Raw genomic sequence first — 16596 nt, forward strand, 5'->3', positions numbered from 1 at the left:
AGGGAGGGGGAGGGGAATCGTTAACCGCTAACACTAACGGGGATGGGGGAGGGGGAGCCCGGACTTGACAAAACCGAATACGAAATAGGGGAGGGGAGACCATAACGGCTAATACGGGGATGGGGGAGGGGGAACCCAGAACTACCGAAAACAGACCACTAAAAAGGGGAGGGAAAAACCGAAGGCAGCCGGAAAAGTTACTCGACCGAACGACTATGAAGGGCGGTCGAAAGATGCGAATCCACGAAGAAAACTGAAAATAAATTGAAAAAGGAACTCGCCGGAGATCCCGCCGGAGGCCTATGCGGCACCGGAGCTCCGGCGAGTTCCTAGGGTTAGATGAGATTGGGGTTTTATGTTTAGAGAGAAGGCAGAGGATTTAGAGAGAGAGAGGAAGTTCTCATGTTTATCATTATTGTTATTAGAAGTATATTCCACTGCTCCCTCCGTCTCATAATATAGTGCTTACTTCTTATTTTTCACGAGAATTAAGAAAAGTGGAAGGAGTAAGTGTTTTCTTGGTACCTTTATCTTGGAACTAACTCTTGACTTTCTTTTTCCTTTTAATTAAAATAAAAAACAATAAATGTTCATTAGAATGGTGTAAAACAATAAATAAGGACACATATTTTAAAGAAATATTGGGGTATTTTGGAAAGTTTATGCAAAAATGAAGGATAATTTAGTCCAAATAAATTGATAAAAAAAAAAACAGGCACAACATTTTGGGACACCATAAAAGGAATGCGAGCACTATATTATGGGACGGGGAGAGTATAACTTACTTTGTTTCAAAACTAGTTTTTAACCCGTGCAAAAATTGCATGGGAGTCATATTTGTATGTGATCTTATAAACTATTTGTCAGACAAAAAGAGACATGTTATTAATGTCTTCAACATTTTTGTTGATGAGATTGATTGAATCAAATTGAAATGACAACACATTATCAAAAAAAACAATTGCACTTTATCTAAATTGATACATAAAAAATAAGGTCAATTACAACTCAATACACAATTCAAACATTTTGAAAAAATTCCTTATAAACCACACTGGTTGTAACAGATGAGTTGCCACGATCTTTATTATATATTAAGATGTTCAAACCCTGTTTGCTTGTAACTCTTCAAACAACGTCATGCAACAGTTCGTGTCTGAATACATAACCTGGGCTTTAAAAAATGGGTAAGTTTCTATCGTAAAAGGGTCAATTCACTTATATAAAGCTGACTTGTTGAACGTTAAAAGTTGTCTTTTATATAAAAGTGGCCCATTTTTAACTAAAAAGTGATCCATTTAGACTTGAAAGTGACTTATTTTGACCAAAAGTAAAATAGTTTGATATAAACTTATTGTACACTGAATGCACATAATAGTAATTGAATATAACACCTACTAATCCCAATACTTTTATCACCCACCACTTCGTTATACACCCTCTTTCCCGTATTTTTTTTTCCTCTTATTCTTCCTCTTCCTCTATCTCTTTTCTCATTCTATATCTTTCCCTTGAAAATTGCCAAAGCAACATGAGTAACGTAGAAGTTATTGGTTTTTATTATTATGTTCTAATGAACTTATTCTCATAAATTTTCTTAAGTTGTAGTACGTACCTATGTTCGATTTTGAAATGTTAAGTTAGTGTTAAACTACTAATTAAAATTACAAAAAAAAGAAGGCTTCCTCGTTGTGGAAAGTCTATGGATTTCATGCCAAAGGTGCATGATGTGATAATATATCCCGTTAGCCAGTGTGCTGATTTCCTGTAAAAAAAAATATCAATTGAGTACTTATGGTTGCATTCACATTATGGTTGCATTCACATTATGATCGATCTTGGTAATGCCAAAAACCCCACCCATTATGGTTCTGTAGAATTGATGATTTAGAAGTTAAAAACAGAAAAGATAAATTCATATTACTTTAGAAAGATAATTCCAAAATATTTTTTTTTATCTATATAAGCATATCCACTTACAACTTTCGTAAAGCCTAAAAGGTTTAATTTGTGAATAGGAAATCAACTATGAGGGTTTCATATACTCTAAGCTTTAGTTTCTTTTTTTTGAAGTGGGGGTTTCAAATATTCAGCTAATAGGATAATACATCTGCTATTGGCATGTTCTATATTTTTTGATCATATATGATGGTATCTTTAAATATTAAAGGGAGATAAAGTCATCCATATGTCCACCCATCACCCGTGGCAAGTACAAAATAAAAAATCATCCCTTTTCCACTACCCACTTCTATATCGGTACCTTTTGATACCCAACCCACCAGCTATCTTGTCCTCCAAAAGATTCACTTTACATGCCAAAACATCCACCCCATTTATGTTAATTAATTCACTACTACAAAAAAGGGCAAAGATAACTGTTAAATAAGGCTTTACATACCAGTTTTGAGGTGTTATCCAAGTCAATGTAATGTAAAGTAAACATAAGACCTGACGAAAGTGTTATGTTTGCCAGAGAAAACATAACAGTTATTTATAATACATGTTATGCCATTAGATAACACATTTTATAAATAAGTGTTATGTTTGCTATTTATATATAACACTTATCTTGAATAACTGTTATGTTTCCTATAATATATATAACATATATTACCTATAACTTTTATCTATTATATTTTTTTAAAAAATAATGAAATTATCATTTCACGCATATATTATTGACCGTAGGCAGCAGGCAGACATTGACAGTACAATACCTGTATCTGTTGTATAATAATCTCAACCCATAAGATCTTAACCAATAAATTGAATTGATATTCCAAACTTTCAAAATTCTTTATATTACAAAATAATTCAACTAATATTCATAAATCTAAACTTCTAAAAAAAACTACTATATATACATATCAATATTAATCTAAATCATAAACAAGATCAAATCTATCCTATATATAGCCACATCCACGTGATATTGAATATCCAAATCCAAAAATATAATGTATGTCCAAAAGTGGATTAAGGCTAAAAAAATTAGGCAGAAAGTTATAACTCATTCATCGTTTGTGCTTCGTATTGATCTCCGACATATGTAATCCACAACTCCCTGAGTTCATCAATTTTCTCCTGAGAATAGTTTGGACCAATGCCTTGATAGTACTACAACAAAGGTAATTACAAAATAAGTACTCATATACAAAAACTTGAAAAGTAATTAAACTTTATAATTAATCATGCACAAATTAATTTATCATAATCACAAATCTCTCCTCTCACTTTTTAATTTCTAGAGACCTATCATGCATTCATGCTAATCCCTATTCCCTACACTACAACAAGCAATAACAACACGTTGATCACCCCTCAAACCAAATCATCCTTCAGCATCACATATTAGCTACAGCAACACATCATCACACACTAGCATAGTCACCTAATCCAAAAACCCACGCCACATCACTTGGCATCTTCATCAATAATCTCGCCAATACTCGATACAAATCCTACCCCGTACACTATCACGCCCATGATCTTCATCACCGACCACATAATATTCATCTAACCTTCATCCTTATCAGGAATAATAATCAAGTATTTTCAACCAATTTATCCAAATTGCTCTTCATATCTCTAATATAATATAAATATAAATCTACGGTCTAAAAAATTCGTAATCATATAGAAATTAAAAAAAGCCAAATTATAACTAATGTTCAAGTACCTTATCAGGAATAACTAGTCGTCTCAACTGTACCGTCTCAAGCATGTAGCGACACACATAATATCCACAGTCTAGAGTACCAAGCGGTTGACGAGGGCACTATACACAAGAAATCACAAATACTTTAATATAACAATGAAAAATATTTTTGTGTTATCAAAATAATGAAATGAAAGTCAGATACCTCTATTTGATTCCATCTAATTTCGGGATTCTTTTTTATCTTCTTGATATCTTTTCGATGGTACGTGCTAAATTTGATAATTCCCCTATGTGTTCATAACAAGTTTAGGCAAATAATAAAATAGTATATTAGTAATAAAATATTAAATAGTCATTCAAGACTTACTCATTGATGATCTTTTTAGCAAATGGTCGAACTTCATTTTCTACTCCTGTTGGATCTAACCAATACATCAATCCGTTCCAAAGACTAATAACAGCTAACATCCAATGTTTACTATATAATTGAATAAGTTAAGATGAAGAAAATAAAATCATTATAAATTTAAATAACACCATAACTTTTGTACTCAAATAATAATTCATATAGACTTAACACAACACTTACTTCTCATTATATGGTGCAAAAAAGAGTTGATTGATATTTTTGCCATCATTAGATGCAAAGATACAAGCCAAATAATCAGATCGTGGATCTCCTTCTTCTGTTGTCGTTGGTGTCAAAGGACTTAGAACATTGGTGTCACAAAATCCATATACCCCTGAAATCCCTTCTTTATAACAAACTTCACTCAAGTACCTAGAAAAACTTGTAGGTGTTATTTAGAAAATATCAAAGTATCCAAAAACATAACACCACTAGTTTGAAAAGGGATACAAAATTTACTCACTTCATGAATATGGACATGTGAGTTGATCCAATCTCCTTTTGGAAGCACCAATCGAGCATATCCTCATAATCGATGGCAACATCATGTTCATTATAAAAAACTTTTGTCGGAATTCTAATGGATATAGTTTCTTGCCTCTTTTTCATTCCTAAAGCTTGAATCTTAAAAGCTCGCACCAAACTAGTAGTCAACTTATCTTGATCTTTTGCAGTGATCGAGTACTTTCGAATGGATGATGATTGTGATGATGTTGTTCCAGGAGATGGTGTAGCCAACTGTGCTTGTGTATCATCCTTGACAAAATCCATGCAAGATATAATACTTGTCTATGTATACGAAAATTATATGAATAAGATTTTGTGCAATAGAAGAAAAAATTAAATTTATTAATACCTTCTTGAATGGAAGAATCAAATGGGTTGGCCAAAGAATATAAGTGTCCTTAGCTTGGAATACATACTGAAATTCCTCAGTAGGGCATGGTAAAAGTGCACTAGGCTCAACAACCTTAATGATGGCAACACGACGTTGAGTACTCGAAGGGATGCTATGATGAACACGTAGAACCTCTGTTGAGGTTGGTATGTACACTTTACCATTAGCAACAACTTTGAGCTCATTGTCACATTCAATCGCCAAGCAACAATCACTCCCACCTTATTTATAAAAATAACATTAAATAATACATTGGAAAAATTAGAAAAATTCTTTATTTTCATCAATATTTATTCAACAGCACATCAAAAGGTATCTTACTTGTCTCCCAAAAGTAAACATTGGAATAATTAGAATACAATTGGAATTTATATAATAGTACATAATACCTCAGGGAAGGAGTTTTCATCTATGTCAGTTGTATGAGGTTCGGGGACTGTCGAAGAAGAAACTTAATGCATCTTACTTGTCTCCGGCCACAATACATGGTAGGGCTCTTGTTCATTATGAGGTTCAAGTTCCCGTTGAATTGGATTGTGATCTGAAGAAATGTTGGTATCTGCCTCTAGTTGGAGTTGAAATTGTTGAACACCTAGGCCAATCAAACTACCTAATTGAGAAGCATTAGACTCTTTATCATTAGAAACACCAATTTGGCTACCATTACACCCATGCCCATCAGAAAAACCCAATTCACCATCGAAATTACCACCACTCCAATTTGCTTTGAATTGACTCATTTGTTGACTCATCTGCTCTAGGCTAATCTGACAACATGTTGTAAGGAAGGACATAACAAAATTTTGAGTGTTTCTCATTTCTCCCAACTCTGATTATAAATTTTTTATTTCAGCCTTCATTTGGCTAGGTGGTTGTGGCCGGTTAAATCCAAAATAATATGTGTTTGTCACACCTAAACCAACACCCCTGACACAACCACCATGCTCTGGTTTCTCAATTGCTTTTGATAAAATATCATCTCGACCTTCTGCAACAATTTCTCCTCTACTTTGTTGTGCCTCCAAAGATTGCTAGAACCAAGAACAATTTTATATATTAAAGTTAGTATAATTTATATTATTACAATTACAGTAATCTAACTTATAAAATGTGCAAAAAGTTTCGTACAATTGATTCAGCGATTTTCAAATCATTAGGATTCTTAAATATCATTGTTCCATCTTCGACATCAGAATGAGCTCAAGCCAGGTCAACTGTCGAGGAACTATAGGCGCATTTATCCCTCTCTTCTCAAGGTCCTTTTCCTAAAAAGTAACAAATTCGTAAGAAAACATAGTTTAGAAAAATTAGAGTTCAAAGTTAATTGCACCAGGTTGTTTGAAACTTACAATCTCTTCCTCAAAATGTTGATACCCTAGTCGTCCTCCACGATAGCTTGATTTTCTATTATCCTTCACTTTTTTCCGATTTTTTTCACTTAATTCCTGCATAAATAATGATATAATTCAACATAAGTAACATTTTTATATATCTGGTTATAATAAGGTTTGTAGGAATTGAAACCTTAAACTTAGGATCTATTGATGTTTTAAGAAATTGGTCCCAATCTTCCTGAGTTATCCATGGATATAACCCTGGTTTTATTTTCACCAATTGTCCCCTGGAAGTGTACAGCCACTCTTTCTCAATCTTGCTTTAAAAATGCGGAATGCAATAGCAGCTTGCGATAAGATATAACGTTTACGACCTTCTAATATTGTGAACCCTTTCTGCATAATGCAAAGGTCATTTATTAGTACATTATCATCAATAAAAGGGTATACATTAAACACAGTAATACCACTTGCTTCTGTATAAGAGCCAGTGGAAATCTGATAAAAATCTCAAAAACATCATAGGAAACAGGAAATCCACATGTAAATAAAAATCTCAAAAACATCACAGGAAACAGGAAATCCACAGGAAACACCTGACATGCGAATTAAAGCTTTTTCCAACCGTTTGTTTGCTGTAAGTTATGATGATGAGAGTGTGTTATTGCAGTTGTAGTGTCCGTCAGACTGGCTCTTTCCTAGAAACTGGTGCTCCAAACGGCCTGCTTGGACTTACAATGGATCACATATCACTTCCTAGTGTTTTAGCAAGTCAGAACCTTACTTCTAATAATTCTTATTCTATGTGTTTTACTGGAGATGGTTATGGTACAATTATTTTTGGAGATGAGACAATAACAGACAAGGTGAAACACCACTCAACCCCGATCAATTAGAGTAAGTTTTGGACTTTTTTAAGAGTACATATATATCAACACTTTACACTTGCATATCACAACGGCATTTTAGGAGGTATTTTTCAGAAATTTATTCCAAAGAGAATAAATTGCCTTTGTAATATGCACTATTTATATTAATTACTTGATAAATTAAGAATTTATGGAGCTTATACTAATTGTCCTTTGTCAACAGTTTATATAATGTCAGCATAACTCATATTACTATGGGTACTAATGTAACTGCCATAAACTTTACTGTGATTATTGACTCTGGCACTTCATTTACTCACTTGACTGAACCAGCTTATAGTCTTTTTTCTGAAAAGGTAAGTTTTAGTATAAGGTATATCTATTGATTTTATTTTTTACAAATGGAGATGGCTGAATTAGGATACATGCTCTATAAGGTGAGTCTGTTGGTGGGATGATGCAATGGCTTCTTAGATGTAGACAGAAAAAATATAGTTGCTGCAATTATGGGTTCCATGTTCTATCATATCTGGTGGGAAAGGAACTAGGTGTATTGGAGTAACAGTGTTATTTATGTAAATAATTTACTGCATAGATTACAAAATAGTGTTATAAAGAGATTATATAGTGCCATGCGTAAGAAGATGCCTAGAGAAACTAGAGAATGGGTGAGAAATATGTTTATGCATGTTTTTAACTAGTTTTCTGCCAGCCTTGGGTTAGAAAGAGTCCAACCTAGTTGGTTTGCTCTCCCTCGGTGTGGCGTAGGTGTATATGATTTTGATATTTTAATATACTTACTGACTTAGCGTAAAAAAGAGAAAGTCTTTGTTGTATTTGTGGTAATGCAACTGAGACACATAAGCACCTGTTTCTTTATTGTGCTTTCAGTCGCCAGCTGTTACCAGCCATGCTCAGATGGATCGGAATGGATTTCAGACAAAGGGATTTAGTTCAGTGGAGCAACTAGACAAGAAGGGCTTATAAAGGATCCAAAATGAGGAAGCAAGTGATGTACACAGTTCTAGCAGTAGTTGCTTACCAAATTTGAAAAACTAGGAATGAAGCATTCTGGTTTTCGAAAGATAGTAGAGCATATTTTATATCAAAAAAGGATAAAGATAGCATTAAGTTCTAGAGCAGAGATTACTCATTCAAACATATTCTATAACCAGTCGAAGAAAAATAAGAAATAAAAAAAAAGAAAAATACTACACTCTACAGAACTATAAGGTGAGCTAAGCAGCACGAAGAATTACCTAAAACTGCAAGTATCCTCCTCGGGATAAAAAGCCCCAGCATATACGATAGCATTATACCGATTGTAACTGATATCTATATATAAACCACCGCAAAAATATGACCAGATCAGAACCACGTGTATGGTAAATTTCTAAATAGTCAACAGGAAATAGCTACACGGGTAGAAAGAAATAACCTGGTTTACTGACCCCAAAGCTCCCCTCAAATTCTGTGGTGTTATTTCAGAAATGTACACAGGAATCTATATAAGCCATAGTAGCTCATAAATTCAGAGTCCTTGTTTTTCTCATAATTCTCCATGATATTAACACGAGATGGCTGCACTTCCCATGAAGATAACAGATCAAGGTTAGAATTTTGCTTCTGAAGAAGCTAATTGGTTGAGGCATCCCGAGGTTTTATAGTCAGCTGTAGCAGCTAAGAAGAAGAATTTCTGAATATGTTCAAAATATCAAGACACGTGCTATGGTCTGATATTAGACAATGTGGCAGTTGGTTAAAAATGTCTGAATATGTACGACAATTAGGACAGATCCCTTATGTCTGAATGAAAAAGACAATGTGTCCCTTAGCTGCTACAACTTACCAGCACCTGTAACAGGCACATACCACTTACCAGCAACTTACTCTAATTGATCGGGGTTGAGTGATTCAAGATGATAATTAAAATGTCTGAATATGTTCAAAATGACATTAGACTTGAGTTACTCTAGAGACAGTTTATAACTGAGCTTATGAACATGGCATACATAACGAAAGAAAACACAAACAAGTCTTGGTGGGATGCAAACTACATAAAAGAATTGCAATATCTTAATATGACCAACAGCAATGGAAGAAGAGAACTAGCTAGCGCCTAGCAGCTTCAAACGCAAGAATAGAAAAAAGGAAAAGGAGAAAGAATTGGCAATGGCAGAAAAACATTTACTTACGGTTATCGACTCGTAAAGTGAATTCTTTAGCTCTTTAGGAACATCACCCCACCGTAGGTAGTTGATGTCTACACGCTCACGAACAAGTACACCAAGATAAGTGCAGAATGTCATTCGATGATCCCCACATGGAACCTTTCTTCTATTCCATTCAAGTGGAATTTTTCGACCCTCCTGAATTGCCTTCCCTACTGTTGCACATACTGTGCGACCTCTGCGGTCCTCATGTTCAGCCCTATTACCATCATCATCATACTCGGTCTCCGAGGTTGCATTCTCTTGAGGTACCATGTCACGCTTTCGCCCCTTTGCCATTAACCTGAAACGATGAAAAAATTAAATATCATAATGATGTAGATATTTAACTTTAAAGTGCACTAGGATCAAAGCATAGGATCTTGCAAAGTTGAGCCACAGGCCACACCGTCATATATCCTCTGTCCCACTTTTTATAAAATGATCTATGTGTGGCTACTTAGGTTGTAAGATTTTACATAAGCTAATGTCTATAACTAGAAGGATGACCTTTTAAACTTTGGCAAAATGGTAAGGGTTGCATCCCCCTCTAAAGTTCTACTAACAGCTGAGGGAACACTATCTAAAATATAAAGCCAAATGTCCTGAGCTATGCCTTGATTAGTGAACCAATCATGCACATAATATAACAGCTGAGGGAACACTCTTATCCTGCTGCTTTTTGAAACCCCAACAGAGCAGCCCTTAGCTCTGGACCTTTTGTTCTACCACATTTCATGCACATAATTTTTTTACCTGCCAAAAGCTGATGCATTTTGACATCTTTTGTCTCAACTGTCATAGAGTATGGTCTATTGTAGATTTACCGATTTATATTGATTGGAAATAAGTCAATTTTTTCAACTAAAAGAAATTTCATTAATGCTAAAAAAGAATGTTCTACTGCCTGTTTTCAGATTCTTAATCCCCTTTGAACTTACATATCAGAGGATGGATAAGCATGTAGAGTTTGAGACTTTTTTTGTCTATTTGTACAGGTTAAAGCAGCTTGTTGCATTAGTTCATCAAGATTGGCTAAAAGAATGTAAAGGGACATTTTTTGTCTATTTGTACAGGTTAAAGCAGCCCTATTACCAGATTTACCTTGTTATATCATAAACAAGAAGTGCCCCAGCTGCTCCTCTGTAGTATGATCTAGTGATAGATCTGAAGGATTCTTGCCCAGCCTGAAACAGGCCACAGCACATAATATAAGCATAAAACTGAAGATGAGCAATGAAGAGCAGATGTAAGTAAATATCAAGTAGCAAACAAAAACAGGATCAACTATCTTAGAAACTAGCAAGCTGCAAACATGAGCAGCTGAAGGGAAACCATTAGAGCTTCACAACTAAATACCTCTTTTCTATTAAATTCAGAAGAGCACAATGCATCCCTAAAATAAAAATGTAGAGAACAAACTTCAGAAGCACCAGGAACTCTAAAAATCATTTAGAATTTTCAAAAGACTATGAATAGCATTTCTTATTGGGCTGCTTAGGTGTGTTGATGCATTCTTTGTCCATAAATCCCTATAGTCTTCCTAAACATATTTTTATTTGCTTAATCTTGTCTACTTGCTATTGCTGCAGCTCCTGCTGCTCTGAGAGCTAAAGGGAAGCAGCTTTACTCCTTGGATAGTTTGCGTCTGCTGATTCAGATAGCAAGGTTTGCAAAATAGTTTTGGCGGTTTAAAATGATGAACTACAGTGACTATCAAGGACTACATCCTAAACTCTCACGAACCATTGTGGCCAAAATGTCAATGTTGATATACAATGTAATGCATTTCTCTCTTTCCACTTCACTAGGTCACATTGCTAAATGAACATACTAAAGAATCAGAAAATGTAGGTATAAAAACAGAATAATTGTGCTAAAAAAATAATTAAACACTCTGCTGCTACCAGTGCAAAAACACATACCCCTTTAGGTGGCTCTGGGTTTCTACAGAACTTTGAACCGCCAGGTGCCCATGGAACTGCAGAGTGGTTGAAAAATATATGAGATACATAGTGTCTATAACTCTATATGACAAAAAAGAACTATATGAGTGATAGAAATGAGGTGGGTTGTTGCTAAGAAGCTTGAAGATGCAGCTAAATCAGATGTCAGAGAAAGACTGCTAATTACATTATGATTTTCATATAAAAAGTCTACCTCAATTTTTTCTTCATTAAGTTTTTCGAAGCCGCTTTCGAGATGCTTTTTTTTTCTTACTTTCTTGAATCCATTCACCTTCATTGTGATCATCTCGTATGTACACGGATGCATCATCTAAACTATCATCTTCTACATGAACCTTCCTAGATGGACTTTCCTCCAACTCATCATCATTATAGTCATCAATGTCATAACGAGACCTCGGTGTTAGAACTATCGATTTTCTCTTATCAGCCGGATCAGTTACATAAAACACTTGTTTTGCTTGGCTGGCTAAGATGTATGGATCGTCCTTGTGCTGAGCTTTTGAAGGTTGACTAAGGTGAACCCTAGATCATCGTTTTCAACTCAGTGTTATTTCAACCCATTTGCATCTGAAAATAGGTATCGAAAAACAAGAGTAATGCAACTCACAAATCTCTTCAATGACTCCATAGTAGTACATTGAATCATATATGGGGCAATTGTCTTTCGCACTTGCAAAATGCATAGCTTCAGCTTCTAAGCTTACTCCACTATTTTGCATTGTACTATTTTGATCTGCTCCCATGTGTAGAATGTGTAACCATTGATAACATATCAAGAGTAAAAAGAGGCATTGAAAATTGGCCCATAAGCTAAACTCTTGAGTCGATTAGAAACCAAATTTGAAGATTCCTCAAACTCACTCATTATTTCATCTTTAAACCACCTACTGAATGATTTGCAATGTTCACTTGCTAACGATTTTGCGTTAACTCTTGGGAGTTGTTCCCTTAAATAAGACATGTGGCGTTTGACATACGGTATGACTTCCGACTCATTATGAAGAATATAAGTGTGTGCCATGTTCCATGAATCATGAGACATGTCACGTTGTTTATGACCTATGGTCCCCTTTCCGTCCAATCTTCCACTATGTCGAGATGTAGGGAGCCCTTCGTCTTTGTCAATCCCACAAAACGACCACTAAACTCTATAGCATTCTCATAAAAACACGCTCCGCGATACAACCTTCCGCATGATGGTGATTTTTCACATACCCCTTATATGTTTTCATTTGCCTTTTAAAGGGATATTGATTTCTCAAATACACTGGACCACAAAATCTGACCTCTCTCACCAGGTGAATTGTTAAATGAACCACAACGTCGAAAAGCGATGGAGGAAAGTACATTTCCAATTGGCACAACACGACAACAATATCATTCTCCAACGTAGTCAACTCTTCTGGGTCAAGAACTTTGCTATATATCGCATTGAAGAAATGACACAGTCTAATAATGGCGTATCTAACTTTTTTAGGCAGAATTGAACGAATAGCCACAGGTAACAAATACTGCATCAAAATATGGCAATCATGAGACTTAAGGCCCACAAGTTTCAGAGTTTCCATCGACACCAAGCTTCGAATATTGGACGAATAACCCTCTGGCACTTTGACACCCGCTAAACACTCACAAAACTCCTTCTTCTCTTTTCTTGACAACGTATACGCTGCAGGAGGTAAGTATTTCCGAGTTCCATCATCAACAACATGTAGTTCCCTTCTAATCCCCATTGCCTTCAAATCATCTCGAGCTTTAACACCGTCTTTTGTCTTCCCAGGGACATTCAATAATGTACTAATCAAACTATCACATACATTCTTCTCGATATGCATCACATATAGTGAATGTCGGACAAAGAGGAATCTCCAATAAGGTAGGCGCCAAAAATATGGACACTTCTTGTATCCCTGTTTAGGAAGAGGATTCTTTTTATTTTTCATACCAAATGTAATATGGATATCCTTAATCTTTTGAAGCACCTCCTCACCACTCTTACCTTAGGACGTCTCACAAAACATTGTTTACCATTAAAAAAAAAATTCAACTTACGATAATGATGATTACAAGGTAGAAATTGACGATTATCATTGAAAACATTTTTTCCAGATGCTGTTAACCACATTCCTTCCAAACCGTCCTCACATATAGGACAAGCAGCCTTTCCTTTCGTTGTATATCCCGAAAGATTACCATAAGCTGGATAATCTTGGATAGTACAAAACAACATTGCTCTTAGAGTGAACTTTTCCTTATGATAAGAGTCGAACACTTCCACACCTTGTTCCCTAGGATGTTCAAATCATCAATAAGAGGTTCCAAGTACACGTCAATGTTATTTCCGGGTTGTTTTGGCCCAGATATCAATAGAGTAGGCATCATGTACTTTCTTTTCATACACAAATTAGGAGGCAAGTTGTAAGTCACCAAAATCAGAGGCCAAGTACTATGGGTGCTACTAAGGGAACCAAATGGATTCATACCATCAGTGGACAATGCAAGACGTAGGTTCCGTTTTTCTTTACAACTCGGGGAATTTACCATCTATAAAGCTCCATTGGGGTGAGTCAGCTGGGTGTCTAAGTTTTCCATCCTTTTTACGTCCATAATGGTGCCATCCCAACTGCTCGGCGGTATTTGGATCTGAAAACAATTGTTTAAACCTTGGTATTATTGGAAAATACCATAATACCTTAGCCGGCACTTCTTTCTTCTTGTACCGTGAGGCATTGCAAACAGAACAACTCTCTAACAATTCACTTCCATTGCGGTATAACATGCAATCGTTAGGACAAGCATGAATTTTCTCATAAGGCAAGCCCATTGAGCCTAATACCTTTTTTGCCTCATAGGTACTACTTGGGAGGACATTTTCCTCCGGAAACATGTCTTTCATCAATTCAAGAAGAGAACTAAAACTTGCACCAGTCCAACCACCACTAGCCTTTAAATTATACAACTTAAGCACACCCGATAATCTCGTGTATTTACAGCTGGGTATAATGGCTGCTCAGAATCACTTACCAACCTCTCGAATGCACACGATCCCCATTGTAATCATCCTCATTAACACGCGAGAAAAGGTCCTCTATTCCATCGCCCTCATTAAAAGTATCCTCCATTTCATACTCCATATGTTTAGAAGCATGAGCTGAAGTTTCTTCCCTAGATTCTCCGTGCCAAATCCAACGTGTATATGTTCTATTAAATGCCCATTTTTCCAAATGATTGAGTATATGGTCAACTTTATGATGCATATGGCACATGAAGCAAGGACACCGTAACTTAGATTGACCTCCACTATTTCCCACAGCAAAAGTTATAAATTCCCTAATTCCAACATTATACTCTTCGTCCCCTGGCTTGGACATCCATATCCAACTTCGATCCATTACTACAAACCAAGTGACAACTGGTACAGTTCAAAACAAATAAATTATTTCTAAATGATCTTTAAAAAAAATTCTTATATCGAGCATACAAAGGGTGCGCTTCTTAACTTGTATATATTAAAACAAAGGTTCTTAAGCAAATCATATCTTATTATTTTAGTGTTATAGTTTATAAAAGAGGAAAATTGAGTACCATATAAATATAAATACTATACAAAGATGATTCTTCTTTTATTTCATTTTAAATCATTTAAAAAAGTGTCATGCAAAACAGCAAATTGTTATGTTAAAGAGCATATATATGAATGTCGACTACCCCCTTTTGTAATATTTTCTAACTTTAGAGCACACTTTCTAACTACAACGTTCTATTGTATAAAAAAGACAAAGTGAATGCGTTGAATATGAAAAATCTGATTAAAGAGACAGAAGAACAAACAATCAAATGTTTGGTATTGATTTATGAAAACATTGAATAAAATGTTCGATATTGATTTATTATTAAACCCTAAACCTTATTATTAAACTCTCGTTCATTATACAAATATCAAAACCCTAAATTGTATTAAAACAAGATAATTAATTAAAACTCACCCTAGAGTGGGTCTCTCCTTGGAGGAGCATCAAGAACAAAAACCTTTAGGTGCTAGTTCGTTAGAGACATACATTGGACCTTGGAGCTTACGCAGATGTCAAAAAATATTTCTGTTCTAATCCAAGTGATATAACAGCACACAAAACAAATTTGCAATTTAATTATTTCTAATTTCTCTCTCCTGTCTCCTCCTTCCCAGATTATCACTCCTCTCTACAACTTTCTGCCATCTAATACCTTTAATTGTATAACAGAGATGGTAAAATCCAGCCCAAATCTCTCCCAAAAATAACAAACAAGTTTACACTGCTCCAGTACCAAATAAACATAGCGTGATGTAAAAAAATCAATCATACAGTAGAACATCACTAGCACCTAAAGTTGAATTTGCTCCCCACATATGTATACGACATTCTATATACAAATTTCGCAAGTTCAGAAAATAAATATAGTAATTAAATAATTTAATTTTAAATTACCAATCCAAGAAACAAGAAAATTGATTCAATTAACAAAATTTGAACAATAAAGCCACCAAAATCAATTTCTTTATGTATTAGGAATAAACAAGGACTTGAAAATTAAGAATTACCTGTAAATTGTTGGCAAGAAAGGCTATTGTAGTAGTTGATTTCTCCAAAAACGGATTGCTAGGTAGAAATTGCGAATCGTGAAGTCTGCTGCAATGGAATTTGTCACGGGCCGAATGAATTTGTCACGGGACGAATGAATTTGACACGGGAATTGTCGTCGGAGATAGCAATGGTGAGGGGAACCGGAGGTATGTAGCAATGCTGAGGGGTACAACAACTGACAACTAACTTGAAAAAGATACGTGAGTAAAAGCAAGTGCTCCTAATTTTTAGTTGGGACGGTTTTTTTTTTCAATTTAATTATTTTGACATTTATTATTATTAATAATAAAACAAAGATAACATTTTTTATTATTCTCATCAAAAAAATTAAAACATCACAAGCAAAGATAACAGACATTAAAATAAGTGTTAAGTGATATATTCTCAATCCAACTTAAGATAACAGTTACACGGGTAAAATGTTAAGTTTAGACTTTACATAACGTTTGCTTAAATAAGAGTCAGGGGTGTTATGTTTGCCCTTTTTTGTAGTAGTGATTTTAAGTAAAAGTAACTACATATGTGTACTCCATCACTTTTGAGCAGCGTATATAATGTAGAAGTGTTATTAAAAAATTCTACGGGCCATATAAATTATTATAAATTATAAAGTAGAATCT

General features: G+C 34.9%; 1 protein-coding gene and 1 long non-coding RNA gene across 2 annotated transcripts; both read right to left on the reverse strand.

Moving 5' to 3' along the window:
• Positions 1–2752: 2752 nt before the first annotated feature.
• Positions 2753–4245, reverse strand: LOC125495206 (uncharacterized). Its single transcript, XR_007271893.2, has 3 exons — positions 3867–4245; positions 3683–3781; positions 2753–3120 (listed from the first exon to the last, which is right to left on the reverse strand). It is a non-coding gene; the product is annotated as an uncharacterized LOC125495206 (long non-coding RNA).
• A 1758-nt stretch (positions 4246–6003) lies between these two features.
• LOC125494982 (uncharacterized) lies at positions 6004–16050 on the reverse strand. Its single transcript, XM_048639039.2, has 6 exons — positions 15934–16050; positions 10489–10571; positions 9370–9688; positions 6496–6701; positions 6321–6416; positions 6004–6236 (listed from the first exon to the last, which is right to left on the reverse strand). Exons 3-4 carry the CDS (start codon positions 9682–9684, stop codon positions 6579–6581), a joined length of 438 nt encoding a protein of 145 aa, XP_048494996.1. The 5' UTR covers positions 9685–9688; positions 10489–10571; positions 15934–16050; the 3' UTR covers positions 6004–6236; positions 6321–6416; positions 6496–6578.
• Positions 16051–16596: the final 546 nt, after the last annotated feature.

This window comes from Beta vulgaris, chromosome 2 (genome assembly GCF_026745355.1).
Source record: "Beta vulgaris subsp. vulgaris cultivar EL10 chromosome 2, EL10.2, whole genome shotgun sequence".
Lineage (NCBI taxonomy): Eukaryota > Viridiplantae > Streptophyta > Magnoliopsida > Caryophyllales > Amaranthaceae > Beta > Beta vulgaris.

Excerpts from the sequence above, each read along its gene's own strand:
- LOC125494982 (XM_048639039.2), bottom strand. The coding sequence starts at position 9,684 with ATGGCAAAGGGGCGAAAGCGTGACATGGTACCTCAAGAGAATGCAACC. Across the intron at positions 6,702-9,369 it reads CACTTTACGAGTCGATAACC|AAAGGGTTCACAATATTAGA; the intron begins GTAAGTAAATGT and ends TGCATTATGCAG.